The 16,522-nt window shown below is 42.8% G+C and overlaps 1 protein-coding gene and 1 non-coding gene across 4 annotated transcripts in view; both read left to right on the plus strand.

Annotated features, from left to right (window-relative positions):
* The first annotated feature begins 1,583 nt into the window (after nucleotides 1-1,583).
* Nucleotides 1,584-16,522, plus strand: part of lsp1a (lymphocyte specific protein 1 a) — a 52,689-nt gene continuing 37,750 nt past the window's right edge. For all 3 annotated transcript variants that reach the window (XM_071544673.1, XM_071544675.1, XM_071544674.1), the window contains exon 1: nucleotides 1,584-2,000. In XM_071544673.1, coding sequence (XP_071400774.1) covers nucleotides 1,942-2,000 — 59 coding nt within the window. In that variant the 5' untranslated portion in view covers nucleotides 1,584-1,941. The remainder of the gene's footprint in view (nucleotides 2,001-16,522) is intronic.
* On the plus strand, nucleotides 14,273-14,353 carry trnas-aga (transfer RNA serine (anticodon AGA)). The gene has a single exon. It is a non-coding gene; the product is annotated as a tRNA-Ser (tRNA).

The following is a 16,522-nucleotide window of genomic DNA, read 5'->3' on the forward strand; positions in this document are numbered from 1 at the left end:
TAGAAATACCACAGTATAAAAATACTCTGTTACAAGTAAAAGTCCTGCATTCAAAATGTTACTTAAGTAAAAGTACAAAAGTATTAGCATCAAAATGTACTTAAAGCAACAAAAGTAAAAGTACTCATTATGCAGAATGGCCCATTTCAGAATAATACAGTATATATGATATTATTGAATTATAATTATTGATGCATTAATGTGTAAGCATCACTTTAATGTTGCAGCTGGAAAAGGTGGGGCTGATTTCCACTACTTTATATACTGCTGGGTAGCTTACAGTAATCTATAATAATACATCACAATTTATTAGTTGATTATATTTTGTATTAATAATCTGAATCTGCAAAGTAACTAGTAACTTAAGTTATCAAATAAAGGTAGTGGAGTAAAAAGTAGAATATTTCCCTCTGAAATGTAGTGGAGTGGAAGTATAAAGTAGCATAAAATGGTAATACTCAAGTAAAGTACAAGTACCTCAAAATTGTGCTTAAGTACAGTATTCGAGTAAATGTACTTAGTTACTTTCCACCTCTGGGCACAGATCTCATTTTGGAAAGAATCTCTTCATTTGGAGTTCAGATCTCACTGACTGTACACACACACACACACACACACACACACACACACCAGTAACAGCAGTGTAAAATCACCCAAAATGAGCTGAAATGAGCCGAGTGAGTGTTAAAGAGACGGTCAGTCTAGTGAAAAATGTTCATGTTTTTCTTTAGTATCACTTCTATGTTCATCATCCACCAGGAGCTGAGCGTTCCTAATATTCAATAACTGTAATAAAATGGAGCTTTTGGCTGCTGCGTTTCCTATAGTGATCCGGTTCAGAGAGCTGCAGGGTTTTCCCTCTGCTCCGGCTTTTCTCAGCAGAGAAAATGAGGAATTGCATAATTTAGTTAGCTGTCCCTTTAAAGGAATAGTTCGCCCAAAAATGAAAATTCTGTCATCATCTACTCATAAGTAGCATAAAATGGTAATACTCAAGTAAAGTACAAGTACCTCAAAATTGTACTTAAGTACAGCATTCGAGTAAATGTACTTAGTTACTTCCCACCTCTGTATATATCTGTGCATTAATATCCCAAACACAGAAGGCCCAGGACTGAAAAACCAAAACACTTGAGTCTGAGTATCAAACAGACTCCTGCTCTCTCCGGGCTTTTCCTGCTAATCTGCTGCTTTGGCAATCAGAGAGAGATTGAAATGTTGGGGAGGGGATGGGGGGTGTAGCGGGGGGGGGATTAGTAGATGTGGGGTAGGAGGGTGTATCGTCTTTCACCCCCCCCCTTAGCCCCCCCTCCACACCCCCTCGAGGGAAGACCACATGACCCAGCAGAAGGGAGAAAGGCAGCGAAAAGAAAAAAAAACAGAGATGTTGGGCCTCGCTCTGAGCACTCAATGAAAACCACATGTAGGACAGAGGGGGGGGTGAGGAGGAGGAGGAGAAAGGGGAGGTGGGATGGGGGAGGAGGAGGAGGAGGGGGGGGGGTGAAGTGACTAAAACCCAGCCTCCAGGAGAGAGAGAGAGAGAGAGAGTTAAAGAGAGGCTCTGAGCTCCGCTGACACTCACAACAGGCGTTGCAGGGGGGAAACTCTGCTGGGTCGAGAGGAAACTGTGTGTGTGATATAGAGGGTGTGTGTGTGTGTGTGTGTGACGGTCGGTCGATCTGAGGGCGTGTGTGTGTGTGTGTGTGTGAAACCAGAGGAGTGTTAACAGCATAACACACACACACAGAGACAGACACACAGAGAGAGAGAGAGAGAGCTTCAGGACGGCTGCGGGACAGAAAGCCTCCGCTGTTGAAGGGGAAAGAAAGAAAGAGAGAGAGAGAAGAAGAAGAGGAGTAACTGGAAAACGGCGTGATCTGTTTGCGTTCTGCCAGAGGGAGAGAAGAAGAAGAAGAAGAAGAAGAAGAAGAAGAGAGCGACATGTCGAGCGCGATCGTGAGGAGGAACTCCAGCAAGCAGGGTCTACAGAACCTGATGAGGTACGAACACACAGAGGGATTTATCTGTTTTCTTTTGTTCACACACCGAGCAGCAGCTCAGGTTAATGCTCACACACACACACACCTCAAACACATACACAGACACACAAACACACACACACACTCTCTCTCTCTACCACACACACACACACACACACACACAGCAGCAGTTTAACCCCGTGTCATCCTTCCTCTCACACTGTTTTGAGGATTTGAATCATTTTGCCTCGGAGGAGAAATCCAGAAAAGTTCTGCATGGATTTTTCTGAGATTTGGGAAATTACTGCATCATGTGAGTGTGTGTGTGTGTGTGTGGATAAATCTGTGTGTGTGTGTGTGTGTGTGTGGATGGATCTGTACATGTGTGAATTTCCCGAGATTTGGAAAATCACTGCTTCAAAAAGTCATCAGTCTGTATCTGTAGCCAAGTGGAGTGTTTTAAAATTTAAAGTGTGTGTGTGTTTGTATGTATGTGTGTGTGTGCATAAATGAGTATTTGTGTGTATTTTTGTCCGTGTTTGTGCAATGTGCATGTGTGTAAATGCGTGAATATGTGTGTGTGTGTGTGTGTATGCATGTATGTGCCCGTGCGTTGTGTGTGTCTGTTTGTGTTAATGCATGTTTGCTTACGTGTGTGTGTGTGTGTTTAATGTGTTAACACCTGTATGTGTGGGTTAATATGTGTGTATTTGTGTGTTTAAGTACATGTGGCTGTTTGTGCTTGTACTAATGCATTGTGTTTTTTTGCAGTGTGTTCATTGTGTGTGTGTGTGTGTGTGTGTGTGTGTGTGTGTGTGTGTGTGTGTGTGTGTGTGCGGTAAACATGTCAGTCTGATGGGAGCTGTGGGATTACTGGGTGTGTGTTTTGGGTCAGGCAGGGATTCAGGCTTTTCTGTCTCCATTACCGCTCTCTCTCTCTCTCTCTCTCTCTCTCTCTCTCTCTGCTGAACCCACTTAATACCAAGAATAACAATGAAATAATACAAAAAAATAACAAAATAACAAATCTTTGTTTCTATACCTTTCCAAACAGACAGAAAAAGTAATGAAAGTAAAGTAAGAAATAGAGCAAGACAAGACTGATGAATTTAAAGCATCAAAGGTCGTAAAAGGAGGTAAAAAACACAATTAATAAAAGATAATTACATTAAAGTAAATCTGTAAAAGTGACTTTTAGGAAGTGATTTAAAAGCCTCTTGTCTTTAAATCTATGTGCAGAAGCGCATGCCTTTTTATTTTTATTTGTATTGTATATAGTTTATTACATTTTTTACATTTTACATTTATTCTTATTAGATTTTATGTTGACACCTGCAGCAAGAGAAATTCCTTGTACATTGTATTTGGCGAATAAAGTTTTGATTCTGAGGGAGGGGGAGAGAGAGAGAGAGACCGACAGAGAGACACCGACAGAGAGAGAGAGAGAGACTAGTAGGGAGAGAGACACCGACAGAGAGAGAGAGGTAGGGAGAGAGACACTGACAGAGAGAGGAGAAAGAGGTAGGGAGAGAGACACCGACAGAGAGCTGGACGCCCGAGGCTCCCCTGTTTGAATCAGAGGGAAGTCGGGTCGCTGACCTGTGTCAGAGGTCAAAGGTCACATGAGCTGCTCTTTTGTTTCCTGGCGGCTCGCGGGCGGCGGCTCGTCCGTCTCATGTGACTTCTTCCCCTCACTCTTTCTGTTCGTTTCTGTTCATTCTTTACATGTTCTGTCAGGTTTCTACAGAGGCTTCCAGAGGTTGGACTCGAGTCACATGACCTGGACTCAAGTCACAGTTTTAATTTCTTGAGACTGGACTTGGGTTCTGGTGACTTGGGACTTGACTCTGACTTGTACTCTGATGACTTGAAAAGGTTTCTAAAGTCTTGACTTGAGATCTTGTGTTTGTGTAAATGACTTAGATTGAAAGTGATGAGATTTGTTCCAGCAGACGACTGAATTTAAATTCTGTTTTCTGAATTTGTATGGAATGATTGAATTTATTGAAGTTGAAACTGATTATAGAAATCAAACTCATGATGCTCTTACCGAGTTTTTATCCTATTAAAACCATATTGCATTGAAAAGTCCTAGATATTTAGTTTTCTTTAAGATATTAAATTGATACTGGACTCTTGATTTGTTCTGACTTGCTGTTCTACATTTAGACTTGAGACTTGACTTTAATGACATGGACTTGACATTTAGACATTTAGACTTGAGACTTGACTGAGACTTGTGCCTCAAGACTTGAGACCGACTTGGGACTCGAGCGAAGTTGACTTGGTCATTCCTCTGGCAGTTTATAATGTTGGCTCTCGAACCTCAAAGCCAAACTGTTGCCCCACATTTGCACTGACTCTGTTTACATGGACAGCAATAATCTGAGTATTGTCCTTATTCTAAATCAGACAGTATTCAGATGAATGTGTCTCCATGTGTTGCTTATAGAACTGTTCCATTCATGTTCCTGTCTCCAGCTGCGGAGCAAAGTCCGGTCAGCAGGACAGAGGAGGATCACCGGAGACTCAGACAGTTTCAGACTTTACCGAAAACTTCATGATCTCCGTTTCCCTCTAAATCCTGAGCATGCTCAGTTTCAGCCTCTCCTTCTGCTGTCAGTCTCTTTCTCCTCTGAAACCAGTTCAGCCTCTGGAAGGCAGAGGAGCGTCAGGCGGTCCAGAGAGAGTCCTGGTTGGATTTAGGTGTTTAGAGTCTGAACCGCTTCAATAATGAGACTGAAACCAGAATACTGCACATGTCTTAATGAGAGTCTGCTTACTGACTATGAGCTTATTCAGGTTCAGGGGATCAGAAAATGCTGTTTACATGGCAGTTTCTTATTCAGACTGTTGTCTTAATCAGGTTCATATTGGATTATTGGTGTCCAGGTAAACATAACTACAGTCAAACACGGGCCTCAGCACTCTGATTGGTCCGGGACTGTACCGAGTGTGTCTTGGTCCTGTGTATCACTCTCCCTGAGGTGTGAGGAGGGATGAGCTCAGTGTGGATCTGAGTGAGTTTTGGCGTGAGTCACAGGGAGAGAGGAGGGAAGTGCCGTGAGTTTAGGAAGCAGATAACAGCTGGAGGAGCCGGCGTCCGGCTGGAACCCGCTCCGCTGAGCTGATGTCATGTCGCTGAGCGGGCGATGACATCACCAGCCGACTGACGCTCCTCCAGCCCCAGAACTGCTGCGTGAGTCGCGTTGCGTCAGCGTCTTCTTGCCTCACACGTCCGTCATCCTGTGAGTCACAGCTGACAGCAGACTGATGATACTCATGATTCATTTTTCACTGTTAGCTGATGCTTTTGTCCACAGCGACTTCTTAATGAGAGAAATGAGAGAGTCTATGGCAAGCCGTTTTAACATTTAATAGCTAGACTGGATATTAGGGCTGTCCAGAATACCATTTTTTGGGCTTCGGAGCTTCGGTAGTAATCAACAGCGAATATTCGAAGCTTCGGCCGCGGGCGGGGGGGTGGGGGGGGGGGGGGGGGGGGGGGTCGTGTTAAGAGTCACGCACCTTCAAACTGCTTTGGCTTTTCCATACACGGGCAACAGTTCACCCGACAAAGTTCACACATAGTCACAGTTCCTCCTCACAAAAACACAGCACTGAAAACATACTTAACATACATATAACTTCAATTGATAGCGGTAGTAGCGAGAATGCCGGTGAATCAGAGAAATAAAACGTTATTTTCTGATTGTTTCACAGCAGTTACGAGAGAGAGAGAGAGAGAGAGAGAGGGAGAGGGAGAGAGAGCCCCGTATCAAAATACCGGTAGCCTACCTTAGAAAAAAGATTTTTAAAAAAAAGATCAACAGAGAAATGTCTTGCTGCTGCTTCTCCTGAGTTTCAGTAACACTTGAGGGTTTGACTAATACCTGGAACAATCATTACCATCCCATAAGGTTCTTATGCAACGGAAACGTTGTTCACTCCTCCAGTAAATAGGACGAACCTTAGATAGGACTTGGCAGCAGGAGATATTTCTAGTCCACTCAGCTCATAGAAGCCTTTGGCTCAGCTAGGAGCCAGAAAGCTAACGTTATGCTAGCAACATTCAGAGTCAATAACAAACAGTAAATATAATCTGACAGTATGTTTAACAACAAGACTAGCTAGCTATCAGCCATGTCATTGTCCCCAAATCGATATCAAGATTTTCACGAACATACAAATTGTAAACGGAGGCTTTGACTGCGTCCCTGTTGCTATGGTTACTCATTTTAGATCCAGGCTGATGCTACGTAGCCAGCGCATTAATTTAGAACGGTGAACAGACAGTTTCACTGGAACTACTTAGTAGGTGTCCATTATCAGGAATTAATGGACACCCTGCAGCCAATCAGAATCGAGTATTCACCCAGACCATGGTATAAAGTCAAATATACCTGTGTCACTCTTACAGTAGTTGGGAAACTTCACACCAACAGTCGACACAAACTAAACACAAAACGATCAGAAAGTATGGCACAAATCTCTTCTGCGGCCGGTCGGCTCGAGCCCAGAACAAGTTTTCATCAGATCGTCTGCCAGTCAGCGCGGCGGGTCGAGGCCGGCGTGCGGGCCGGTCTGTTTCCAATCAGCACTGCGAGGGAGAGAGAGAGAGAGAGAGAGAGAGAGAGAGAGCTTTTCCCCGCTGACGTCGTCCGGCTCGCGCTGATGATGTCATGCGGGAGGCATCCAGGTACAGGCAGCGGCGTGGGAAGAGCGGAGCGCCGTTCGACTCCGCTAACCGGCATCAAAAAACACACTGCTGACCCCTGAACCCCCCCCCACGCCTGAGCGGGGGAGGGGGGGGTCTCTGTTTACGATACAAGGAGATAAGGCACTGAGGAATGCTGGGAGGAGGAGAGGCGGGGCGGGGGGGGGGGGTTAGCGCTGAGTGAAGGGGGCACTGAACTCTCCCTCCGCTCCCTCCCACCAGGTTTTTACCAAAGGTCGCCTGCATTAGGAGAACAGGGGAAAGTAAACAGTGTGGAGTTTCCTGTTTCCAAGGGTCAAACCACTGATCTCAGAGCAGCAGGAGAGAGACCGACCGCCGTTTATCTCTCTCACCTCGGTCAGTTAAGTGGCAGCAACACTGATCCATCAGAAAACAGACAGAGTTATTGCTGATAGATGTGTGTGTGTGTGTGTGTGTGTGTGTGTGTGTTGGTTTGTTCTGAGCGTCAACATGGCGGCAAGGCAGAAGAACAGGAAGCTTTGCTCATAAAGAAGAAACAGACTCTACAGTATAAACTCAATCAGAAACTGATCTGGAAAACCTCCAGTCATTATTTATTTATTTATTTATTTATTTTATTTTACATTTATTTTACCAGGAAGTCCCATTGAGATCAAAAATCTCTTTTACAAGAGAGACCTGGCGAAGGTAGCAGCCGTACAGAATCACAACATATTAAAATGCAGCATATACAACATGATATACAAAAATCCACAATAAAACAGAAGAACAGCTGTTCAAACACAGCGGCCTCTCCAGAAAAACAACTGCATGTCTCCATCACCACATTCTTTATGATGCCCTTAAATTCATCAATGGATATAAATGTGTCTAGAGATCGTTCATTAGATCATTTTGTAGATTATTCCATGCCCAAGGTGCATAGTAGGAAAATGCAGTTTTCCCCAGATCTGTCAAAACCCGGGGTACATTAAAAAGCAAACACTTGGAGGAGCGTAGCTGGTAGCTACCAGTTCTGAGACAGAAGGTACAGAGGTAAGCTGGAAGTTTACCCAGTATCGCTTTATAGATCAAAATAAACCAATGCTGTTGTCTACGGGTGGACAGTGACCCACCAAATCATCCCAACGCTCCACCAGGCTTTCTCTGGTTTCTCTTTGTTTCGGTCGGACCGTCGGCTCTGTGTTCGCCGCTAGCTTCTACAGAACAAACATCGGCGAATCCGTCTGTCCAGAAAAAGTTCAGCTGGTTGAACTTCCTGATGCAAATCTGACAGAGGGAGCGTCATCAGTCTGTCTGACAACACATAGTTCAGATCAGTGATGACATGTGATGACATGAAGGCCGATGGGATCTGAAGAGCAGTGACTCTCCTCTCTCTCTCTCTGACATGATGGTTCCACGGTCGCAGGAAAACCTTCAGGGCTTTAAGACTCTGACCTTTCCGTCTCCTTATTTTTGTTTGCTTGTAATTTTTGGACGATCTTGAAGAGGAACTGAAGCTTATGGGGTTCAGTCAGACCTGGAGTTTGTTTTCTTTGGTCCAAACTATAGTGGAAATTTTGACTTTGTTGCATTTTTGTATTTGGTTCGTTTAGGTTCACACCGACCAATCACAAGGGAACCAGGGCTTGAAAACAAAAGTCACATGACTCAGAAGTAGCTTGTTTACTGGAGAGAGGGTGTGTGTGTGTGTGTGTGTGTGTGTGTGTGTGTGTGTGTGTGTGTGGGCATGAAGCTGAATATGAGCATCAGTTCAGACTTCATTTTGTGCTGCATGAGGAACTGCATCTGTAACCTTCTACCCATAATCCCTTGCGTTTCGAGGTGGTTTCCTTTAGTTGGTTGGATTAACGAACTGCACCACAGTTCTACCGAGACTCTTGGTGCCGTTATTTGGTGCCACCAGAGTTCAAAGGTCACCAGCTGAAGGACAAAACACTGCAGAGTTCATAGTGGGCTATAAGGACACATGGTGGGCTATAAGGACACATGGTGGGCTATAAGGACACATGGTGGGCTATAAGGATAGATAGTGGGCTATAAGGACACATGCAGTAGTGGGTTATATGGATATATTCAAACTACGATACAAATTCCCACAGTCCAACAGCTTTCATTTGGTTGGATTTTGTCAAATAATCTATGAAATAATTCCAATTTAACTACAGTGTTCAATCCCTCGGTCCTGGCTGGTGAGCTGCTGACAGAAACTTGTTCATCAGGTCGTTCAGCTGTTGGAAAATAACATTTCACCTCCCAGACTCAGACTGAAAACCCAAAAGCAAATAAACCTGCGAGGCCCCGGGTTCCAGACTTTTGGCACTTTAGGAAATGAGCTGCGGCCCATTTGTGCTTACCCAAAGAAATGTATATATTACTCATTCCTCCTTGGTAATTAGTTACTCCAATTAGTAACTCTACTCGTTATATTACTTCTCCATTCCTCCTCCTCCTCCTCTTCTTCTAAACTCAGATCAGTCAGCTTCCTCTCCTGAACGATCAGGAACTCAAACGGCGTCGGTGTCCGATGTTCCTGTCGTCCTTTACCTGGACGAAATCAAAGCAGAGGGAAAACAAATTGAAAATGGGGGTGTGATTTAGTTTTTGGATCGTTCAACTTGATCAATCTGATTTAGAGGGGGTAATAAAGAAAGTTTTCAAAAACATTTTGATCGGTAACTAATATTTTGTAATTGAAAATTAGTTTGGTGTAATTCGTTACACCACATGTTACTGGGAAAAGTAATAACTACTGAAATATGTTTCTACTCAACGCTGCATGGAGCAATGTAAAAGTGACAGGCCATTTTGGAAAAACACTGGATGATGAGTTTTACAAGCGGAGGTCGTGTTTCTAAAGCGCAGTAAAACAAGACAAATAGGAGACAAAGACGAGGAGCAGTTCCACTTTACAGGCTTGTGTGTTTTTTTTAAATCTCAGTTCAGGTTCTCGGCAGACTTTCCTCGGAGCCTGTTTGGTGGCTGTCGTGTCTGTTCTGGGAAGTCGTCGGAGTGATTCAGTGCCCTCCGCTGTCCCGACACGTCTCAACACAACAATGACTTCATCCCTCAAACGTCTTCCCACCATCTCCTCCTCGCCCCGTCCCACAGAGCCTGGCGGGCTTTCAGCCGCTAAAGGAAACCATGTTATTATTGTGTCATTCAACCGAGTCATCCAGCTGATGACAGCGTGTGTTTTCTCACAAAGAAAAACTCTCTGAGGGCTTAATGCTTTTAACCTTTCTCCTCCTGACAGCGAATCCTTCTTTCACTCTCTTTCCGGCGAAACGTTGCCGGACGACAATAAAGCGAAGCCCGGACAAGTGCAGACAGAGAGACGAACAATATGAGGTTTAGTGGCTCTGCTGGCAGGTGCTGCTGGTAGAAATGTTGTTTGGCTTGTGGGTATGTGTGTTGTGTTACTGTATACGTTGGTTGCTGTTGGTTGCTTGTAATGTTGGTGATCAAAGAATTGAAGCTTATTTCACTGTAGAGGCTTTGCAGTTGCATCACAAATCACCTGTAAACCAGCTGAGTCTCCATGATGGAGGAACACTGTAGAACTGTGTGTTATGTGTATGAAGCAGCTAGAAGCAGAGAGCAGCTGATGCAGCTTGTTGTGGTGTGGCTGTAGATCCGGAGTCATTCCTATGTTCCCCAGTTCTAGGGTTAGGGTTAGGTTGGTTGTGTGTAGATGTTTACCCAGAGCTCTGACCACAACTGTTTCAAAGAACAGAAGGGCTTTTTGTCAGAGCTATCCAGGTTAGGCACTGGCCATCCACCGTTATTTGATTGCACTTCTGATCCTTCTGACTTTTGAGTAGAAAGTAGTATTACCCCAATATGGGATGAGGAGAACTTAGCGAGAAGAACCCCCTGGGCATTGGGTTAGGGTTAGAGACCTTCAAAATCAAATAAAATGATAACCATTGCTTTTGTTGTGTTTATATAGCTGTTTTGAAGCCATGTTCCAATAAAAAAAACTGGATAATATTTATGAAATATTTTAACTTGAAACGGGTCAAATTTGACCCGAACACAATAGGAGGGTTAATGTGTATTAACAGAATATTGAACTGGGGAACATAGGACCCTGGGAACATAGATACGCTCCCGTAGATCCATTCAGTAACGTTCTCAGTAAAAGTGAATAGTGTGATAAGGTGGATTTGTTTCCAAATGTAGGTTACTGTGACACAGTAAACTGTCTTGTCTTTAGCCCTAGTCTCTACTCCAAAACATGAAGAGTTGGAGCTTGAGAAGAGTCAGCTCAGTTAACCTGAACAAACTGTTAGCTAGCTAACTAGCCAGCAAACAGCTAACTGATGTTAATGTTAGCATGCTAACGCTAGCTGCTACTAGATACGTTAGCTAGTGTGCTAATCAGATGTGTTAACAACAAGACAGTGATGGTTAGCTGACCAGATGCTATGGTTAGCTAGCTAACAAGCTGACATTATCTAAACACTAAATCAATCAGATGGATCAGTGATGAAATGATCAGTTCAGTCAGAAACAGACAGAAATTAACCGTCTGTTCAATTCTGTTGAGACGACAGAAACACAGTCAGCTGTTCACAGAGCTGAGGACCTCCAACATGGCCGCCAGAGGGAGGATTAAGTCACCTGAAAGCGCTCTATTGTCCTCATTACACTCTCAATAAAGATTTCAGCTAAATGCCTAAAATGTAAAATGGTGTGTGTGTGAGAGTGACAGCCTCCAAACAGAAGGAGTGACTCATTCTGTTTGAGCAGAAGTTTCCCCTGTGGCAGGAAACCTGTTGGGCCCTCTGCCTCAGACGTGCCGCTGGGGTCAGAGGTCATGTGTTTTCCTGTCCTCCCATGATGCCTTGGTGTGCAGCTTCGCTCTTTAACATCCAGGTGTTGAAATTAACAAGGGAGTCTCCTGCATTCACTGGAAAAACATTCAGCACTTCCACAGTTGTGGGTCGAAGGTCGTAATGTCGATAACGATGATGAAGTGATTCCACTGTTCAGGTGAAATTAATTTGGTAACACTTTACAATAAGGGTCACTAAGTTAGGGGTTAGATGCTTAATAAGGGTTAGTTAATGCTTATTTAGCATTAACTAACCCTTAATTAACAGTTAACTAATGTGTAATTTACTAATGGTGTTCATGTTAACTAAGGTATTAATTTATACATTATTTAATAGTTTATAAAGATGACTATTAAATAATGGGTAACACTTTATAATAACCATCATTAATAAATGGTAAACTGATAGTTAATTAAACTTTAGTTAATAGTTATTTTACTGTTAACAAACAATGAAATGATCATTAATAATGTTTACTAATTATTAGTAATGCCATAATTTATGTTATTTTATCATTCGTTTGTATAATATAAAATCATTTGTTTATAAATTATATATTGTATCATAGCTGATAAGAGACGGTAAAAAGGGTAAAAATCTATGATACAATATATAATTTATAAACAAATGATTTTATATTACACAAACGAATGATGAAATAACATAAATTATAGCATTACTAATAATTAGTAAACATTATTAATGATCATTTCATTGTTTGTTAACAGTAAAATAACTATACTACAGAATGTATAAATGAATACCTTAGTTAACATGAACACCATTAGTAAATAATTACCAGACATATTAGTTAACTGTTAATTAAGGGTTAGTTAACTAACCCTTAACTTAGTGACCCTTATTGTAAAGTGTTACCAACGGACCTGATGATGACATGAGGGAGAGAAAATGAGCTGCTTTTTATCCTCGATGCAGATCATATAAAACGCTACAGATCATATAAAACTCTGCAGACGAAGAGAGAGCGAAGCCGTTTGTAATCCCGGTAATTTAAAATCTCTCTGATGGAGATTAATCACTCGTCTGAATCAGAGGTTTGACTGCTGCCAGCGATGAGAGAATCCCACAAGGCCGACTGAAGAAAGAGAAACTAATGAGAGGGCAGAGGAGGTAAAGTTTGCTGAAATAGCCTTGAATCCTTCTCTCGCTTTACGAGCTGGATGGGACGGGAGGGGAGGGATGGGATGGGATGGGACGGGACGGGACGGGACGGGACGGGACGGGACGGGACGGCACGGGACGGGACGGGACGGGACGGGACGGGACGAGAGGGGAGGGACGGGACGGGACGGGACGGCCCGATCGCCCAGTGCTTTTCTTAGTGACTTCTTTTAAATCACTTCTTAAAACCCATTTTTTATAGACTTGCTTTTATGTGATGTCATCTTTTTATCATCTTTTTATCTTTTATCAGCTTTTTATCATCTTTCTAGTGTCTTTTTACATCTTTTATCTCAACTCTATCTTGATTTTATCTTACTTTTATTCTATTGTATTTATTTTAGTTTTCATCCTATGATTATACCACTTTTTACTTGAATGTTTGCTCTTTTCCACCTCTGTCCTCCTATGAATTTAATCCCTGTTTATTAATGTTTTATTGCCTTTTAAATTCATAATTTGACTATTCTGCTTTTATGTTGTCTGTCAAAGCACTTTGTAAAGTCTGTTTTTAAAGGTGCTATATAAATAAAGTTATTATTAGTATCATTATTTTCATCAGAGAACAAACCAGTGACCCCAGAACCAGTCACACCAGTTACTGTCTGCCAGCCATGCCTCACATAGGATTTGCAAATAATTATTTGTGTTTCAACTAGGGTTCGACTGATATGGATTATTACTGAAGCTGCCAGTAGCTGATATATTGTGTCAATATATAATCTTTAAATTTCTTGGTTTTCATGCCAAAAAAAAAACACCCAAAGTATTAGGTGTTTCCCCAGAATTTTCTTCTTCAACCCTCTGAAACAGAATTTAGAGCATCATGGGACACTAAAACTCTCCACTGAAACTCTGGGATACATTACCGCCTTCAAATGAGGAATTAATTGACAAAAAACAGAGCTGAACAATTCAATTATTAAATAAACTGTGTAAAACGTCTGGTTTTCCAGTCTGTTTTTCTGCAGTTTTATTTCAGGAGGAGCCTGCATCATACCAGAAGAGATGATATCTGATATTTAATAAAAGGTTGTTATTGTCCCGCAGCAGATTGGTAGGACAAGACAGTGAAAGCCAGAAATATTTGCTAATGTAAGAGAACTTTTCCTGTCGTCACCGTCCCACCTGACCTGAACTGTCCCGCGGCAGGAAGCTCCGCCTATCTGCTATCTGCTGGGTTCAAAACAAACGCTGTAAATTATCTGAAAATACCCGATCGCCCCGGAGTCGCCCCGGAGTCGCCCTGTTGGTCAGCCGGTCTCTCACCAGCTGACAGACCAGTGACCCACATCCAGCTGCACGCCGGCCTCTTCACCTCCGTCCCTTCCTTCTCTTCCTCCCTCCTCGTCTCGTCCCGACCCTCCCCACCCGCCCCGCCCGAGTTTTGACCTCATGCTGCACCGGTAGCCATAAATATAAATTCCAACCAATAAAACATCACAGGTTTTTGAACAGTCCCGCCCCTAATAAAACCGCCTTTCTCTCCCACCCTGACTGATATCCCATTGGTTTAGACTTTTGAACAACATGAAATACATCAAATCGGGGGAGTGAAGTTGTGAGATGTGTCGCGGCCGAGCGGTTAAGGCGATGGAGTAGAAATCCATTGGGGTTTCCCCGCGCAGGTTCGAATCCTGCCGACAACGTGGAGCTGGTACGATAATGATGTCATGTGTGGAGAGCAGGAACACAAGTGCTAACCAAAGGAAATGCTGCTGTGTTGATGGAGTGACAACAAAACAGCAGATTCTGTTGTTTTCCCTGGGAAATACAGAGAATATCCAATTACTCTGCACTTAAATGTTTCCTGAATCTCCACCGGGGGATCAATAAAGTGCAGTCTGATCTTATCTTAAAGATGCTGTTTCATTAAATTGAAACAGGAAGTTGGGGCGGGACATAACGCGAGCGGGGATCATTCAGTAGTGCAAACCAATAGGAGATCAGTTAGAAACACAGTTTTATTTAATGGGAGGACTGTTTGAATCTTATGTTTAGTTGGTTGGACTGGTTGGTTATTGGTTAGTTTCTTTTGCTGATGGAGAGACACAAAGTCTGTCCTCTGTAACGGATTGGGATCTAGAATGTAGTGAAGTACAATACTTCAGTAACAATGTACTTCAGTGAAATGACTGACTTTAAAAAATACACAAGTACACAAAAAATCACAGAAACATGAGTAAATGTAATCCCACTACTATAATTGGAGAGCGGTTTGTGTGTTTGTGTGTCCCACCATGGAGGAGAGGAGATAAGAAGAGGAGAGGAGACAAGGAGAGAGGAGACAAGGAGAGAGGAGAGGAGACAAGGAGAAGAGAGGAGACAAGGAGAGGAGAGTAGAGGAGAGGGGAGAGGAGATGAAGAGAGGAGGAGAGGAGACAAGGAGAGGAGGCGGTTATAAATTCTAGTTAGTTAATAATACTCTTGGCAGTAATAACAATGAATCAGAGGTCATAATAAAACATTGCAGGGGAATGAAATGCAAAGAAATAGATGACAAAGCAGACAAAACAGTAGCCAGCAGTTTACAGACGACCAGGTGGCAGAGAGGCTCAGGTGCTAATTAATGGACTGCAGGTTTTATTGAAAACAGATTGAGGTGTTGTGGTTTGTTCTGTGCTGATGTATCCACTGATAAGACCATACCACTGCTGTATATAGAAGTCTGGTTTTTGTTTTTCCAGTCATTTTTTGGCCAGAACAAAAAGGATCCAGTGTTTGTTCTCATCGCAACTGGTGGGCTAACTCTCCGATGAGAAGGCAGGAAAGGAAGAGAGAGTAAAAGTTGGAGGAAGAGCCGGGGCTGCGGCTCGTTACGGCTCAGAACTTTCCCTGAAACTCTGCCGGGATTAAAGGTCTGATGCTGCTGATGCTCGGGGTCAGAGGTCGCGGGCCGTCCCACCTGCACTGATCCTTTAAGAGCCGGCTGTAAAGAAAGCGGAGAGAGTGGGGGAAGCAGATGGGAGTGGTGTGTGGGGGTGGGGGGGGGGGGTAACGCTCCATCTGGGAGCCATTAGAGATCTATTAGTGACCCGGGACGCTTTAATTGGCCCAGAAGCTAAATGTGAGTGTAGTAACCCGACACCTCGACGCCCACCTGGAGCCGCCGACCGCCAGGCTCAAACACACTGGAGTACAGACAAAACTAAATGTCAAAGGAGTTTTCATTTCATTTGAGTTTTGGCAATTGAGCTGAACAATTAATAAAAAAAAAAACATCAAAATTGCAATATGAACTTGTGCAATTTCCAAATCTCAGAGGCTGCAATTCATTTCTTCAGAGAGAGTTTGGTCCAAACTGGATTTGTGAACAAAGAGTTTTAGAGCTGCAGGTAATCTTTGGTCCATGAATCAAAACCTTTCATCAGACTCAAACTCAGTAAATCCTGCCCACTGACATCTAGTTCATCTAGTTAATCACTTTTCATTAAACAATTTTAAAGTTCTAAAAATCTATGACCAGAAAAACTTGAATGAACGTAATTGTAATATTCTGTCAAATAATCGTAGTTAGATGTTTTTGTCAGTTTCGTTCAGCCCTGTTTGGCAGCAGCAATGCATTTTCCAACATGGAAATGAAAATTGGATTATTTCATTTTAATTTTGTCGTACATTATGCGCACATATATTCAATTATGTATATTTAATTTAATGATTTCAATTGAATATTGTCACATCTGGACTTCCATACAACACAGGCTTACAGGGGAATAATACATATTTGGCTCAAAGTGTTCTGATGTATTGAATATTTGTGAATTCATTTTGGCATTAACGTTCCAAAACAGCAACATTAAAGGAGAACAGCAGCGTGA

The sequence above is a fragment of the Centroberyx affinis genome, unplaced genomic scaffold (genome assembly GCF_046629955.1).
Source record: "Centroberyx affinis isolate AG114_WGS23_722 - 3 ecotype Tasmania unplaced genomic scaffold, CSIRO-AGI_Caff_v1 ptg004628l_1, whole genome shotgun sequence".
NCBI lineage: Eukaryota > Metazoa > Chordata > Actinopteri > Beryciformes > Berycidae > Centroberyx > Centroberyx affinis.